This window comes from Benincasa hispida, chromosome 11, assembly GCF_027475165.1.
Source record: "Benincasa hispida cultivar pf3 chromosome 11, pf3_genome.v1.1, whole genome shotgun sequence".
NCBI lineage: Eukaryota > Viridiplantae > Streptophyta > Magnoliopsida > Cucurbitales > Cucurbitaceae > Benincasa > Benincasa hispida.
The window spans coordinates 73848100-73850758 of NC_143488.1; the positions used below are offsets into that span (position 1 = coordinate 73848100).

The 2659-nt window shown below is 35.1% G+C and overlaps 1 protein-coding gene across 1 annotated transcript; it reads left to right on the forward strand.

The window, feature by feature from the left end:
• Positions 1-663: 663 nt before the first annotated feature.
• On the forward strand, positions 664-1869 carry LOC150032883 (uncharacterized). Its single transcript, XM_090307066.1, has one exon. The coding sequence runs from the start codon at positions 664-666 to the stop codon at positions 1867-1869; it is 1206 nt and encodes a 401-aa protein (XP_090163192.1).
• The last annotated feature ends 790 nt before the right edge of the window (positions 1870-2659 follow it).

Genomic DNA, 2659 nt, shown 5'->3' on the forward strand with positions numbered 1-2659 from the left:
AATTAAACATCAAATTTAGTTTTTGGTTAATAATTAGTTTGTTTTGGATTTTGGGCTTTGAAAATTGTGTTTGTTTTCTCCTAATCTTTTTACAGTAATTTTCATCTATCCTTAAGAAAAATTTGCATTCATAGCCAACTTTGTGTAGCTCACTCTATCATCCAACTATAATTTGCCAAAATGAACATAGCTTCAACTGGCAAAGTGTTTGTATTATTATCCTCAAAGTGAGAGATTCAACTCCCCTACCACACATATTGTAAAAAAAAATAAAAAAAAAACACAGTTTGTCACACGATCAACTCTTCTCATATATACATATATATACACTTGGGTGCATCCCGTGTTGCACTCACTTCTGTACAACTCACTCGAGTATCATACTGATACAACTTTTCTAATCATATGGTAAACTATGATTGGACTATTGGGTGGCTACAGAAAGATAGGTGGAATGCAGGATGCGGTAGTGTGTTTTTCATCTTTAATTACCACTAGTTACTAAAGGACAAAAATGCCCCTAGTAATTCATTTATCAAGAGAATAGAAAAACTTAGAAAAATAAAAAAATTTAACCCCAAGGCTTATAACTCCATTGTTACACCTCAAAATCAGAGCCCAGAAAGAAGAAAAAGAACAAGAAAGCCAGAGAGAATCTCAATAATGAGGAAGAAAGTGAAGTTGGTTTGGATTGCAAGCAATAATGCAAGGGAAGCCAGTTTCAAGAAACGAAGGCTCGAATTTTTAAAGAAAGTAAGTGAACTCACCACTCTCTGCGGCGTTTTTGCCTTTGCCGTCGTGAATGGCCCCGACGAGGACCATCCCGTCATCTGGCCATCTGTCTTCACCGCTCAACACCTCTACCGTCGCTTTCTCAACCTTCTGGAAGTTGAACGCCAGAAGAAAATGACGAATCAAGAGACATATCTCAAGGAACGAGCCACCAAAGCTCAAGATATGCTAAAGAAACTCATCAAGAAGAATCAAGAACTCGAACTCGATCTTCTGATGCATCAGTTGCATCAAGGTCGTCATATTTCCCAACTCACCGACGGGGAACTGCTCACATTGTTCTGGATGGTCGGAGAGAGGATAAGAGACTGTCGAAAACGAATCGAGTATCATCAACAGGTTCATCGTCTTCCTCCTCCTCCTACTGAATTTGTTCCTTCTAACTCTCCTCTGCTTGAAATAGGGAGCAATGAGATGGATCTGGTTGATAATGGAAGGAATTTGATAGATCAATGGTTTATTGATATGGTGATGAATTGGAATGATAAAATTGGGGGAAGTAGTAGCAATATGGCAAGGGAGTTAGGGTTTGTTCAATCGGAAGTGAATATGGGCGATTTTATGAATGGAGGAATTTCAATGGTGGGAATCGGCGAATTAGGCGGAACGAAAACGATTATTGTTAAAGGAGATGGCGGTGAGAACATTTTGTTATCGGAGTGGAATTTTGGGGTAAATGACAATTCTGGAATGGGTGAGATTGAGAAGCTTGTGAACGACATTAATGGCGTTGGTGTTGAAGCTATTGTTAGTCCTATGGATTTCACTCACCAAGTGGGTTTTGGAATCGGTGGTGACGTCAACGGTGGGGACCCTATGGGGAGTCTGTATTCTGATGGCTGGTATTACGGCGACGGTGGTGGTGTAAGGATTGATGTAAATGATGGTGCAGAAATGTTACTTCAAGGATTGTTTGAAAGTGGAATAAGCTGCAGTAATGGAAATGAAAATGGAAATGAAATTCAAAATGGAAATGGAAATGAGAATCAGAATAATGAAGGTGAAGACGTTGAAGATGATCTTCTAAGTAAGGAATTTCAAAACAACTTTACTCCAGGATTGCTTTTTCTTAATTAAGCTCTAAATAATGGAGGAATTTGGGGTTTACTCCAATTTTCTCTCTCTCTATATATATATAAAAATATTATGATGGTATGAATTATGATCTAGTGTCTAAAGAAAATAGAATAATGTGTTAGTTTCTTATGAGTAGTTAAAATCTAGTTCTCTTTTTTAAGTATGGATTAATCGAAATATTTGGAGTAGTCTACTTAAGCATTTTCTAGAGATTAAAAAAAAATGTATGATCATCATGGCTAATGATCACTATTTTAGTATTTGTCCAGATAATTCTCTATCAAGTTTGTCTAAGTTAATTGAGTGAAGTTTAAATTGTCTCTTTTTATAAGAATTTAAATATAAGATTTTTCATATATTATTGATATATACTTATTTAGTGAATTCGGAAATTCAATTTTCGATCTCTCCCAATTTTTTTATAATATCTGGAATGGAAGAATAGAACATCTGGCTTCGAATTCATGAACTAGGTTTATTTTAATAAAATTATAAATGTTTCTATTGTTGTTGTTATTATTGTTGTTGTTGTTGTTGTTGTTGTTGTTGTTGTTGTTGTTGTTGTTGTTGTTGTAACTCCCACAATGATCTCGCATGCATGCAATTGTGGAAGATGGTGAAACGTCAGAACATGAGGGTGGCAATATTTTGGATAATTATTCTTCTTTTGGCTTATTCTTGGAATTTGAGGAATATTCTTTTTAAATAATAATGGGTATTTATTTAGGAATAATAATGGGTATTTGAATCAAGAACAAATGTGAAATTTAATAATAAACATATTATTAAA

What these genes read in the sequence shown, in the direction of transcription:
- LOC150032883 (XM_090307066.1), top strand. Translation starts at nt 664, where the DNA reads ATGAGGAAGAAAGTGAAGTTGGTTTGGATTGCAAGCAATAATGCAAGG.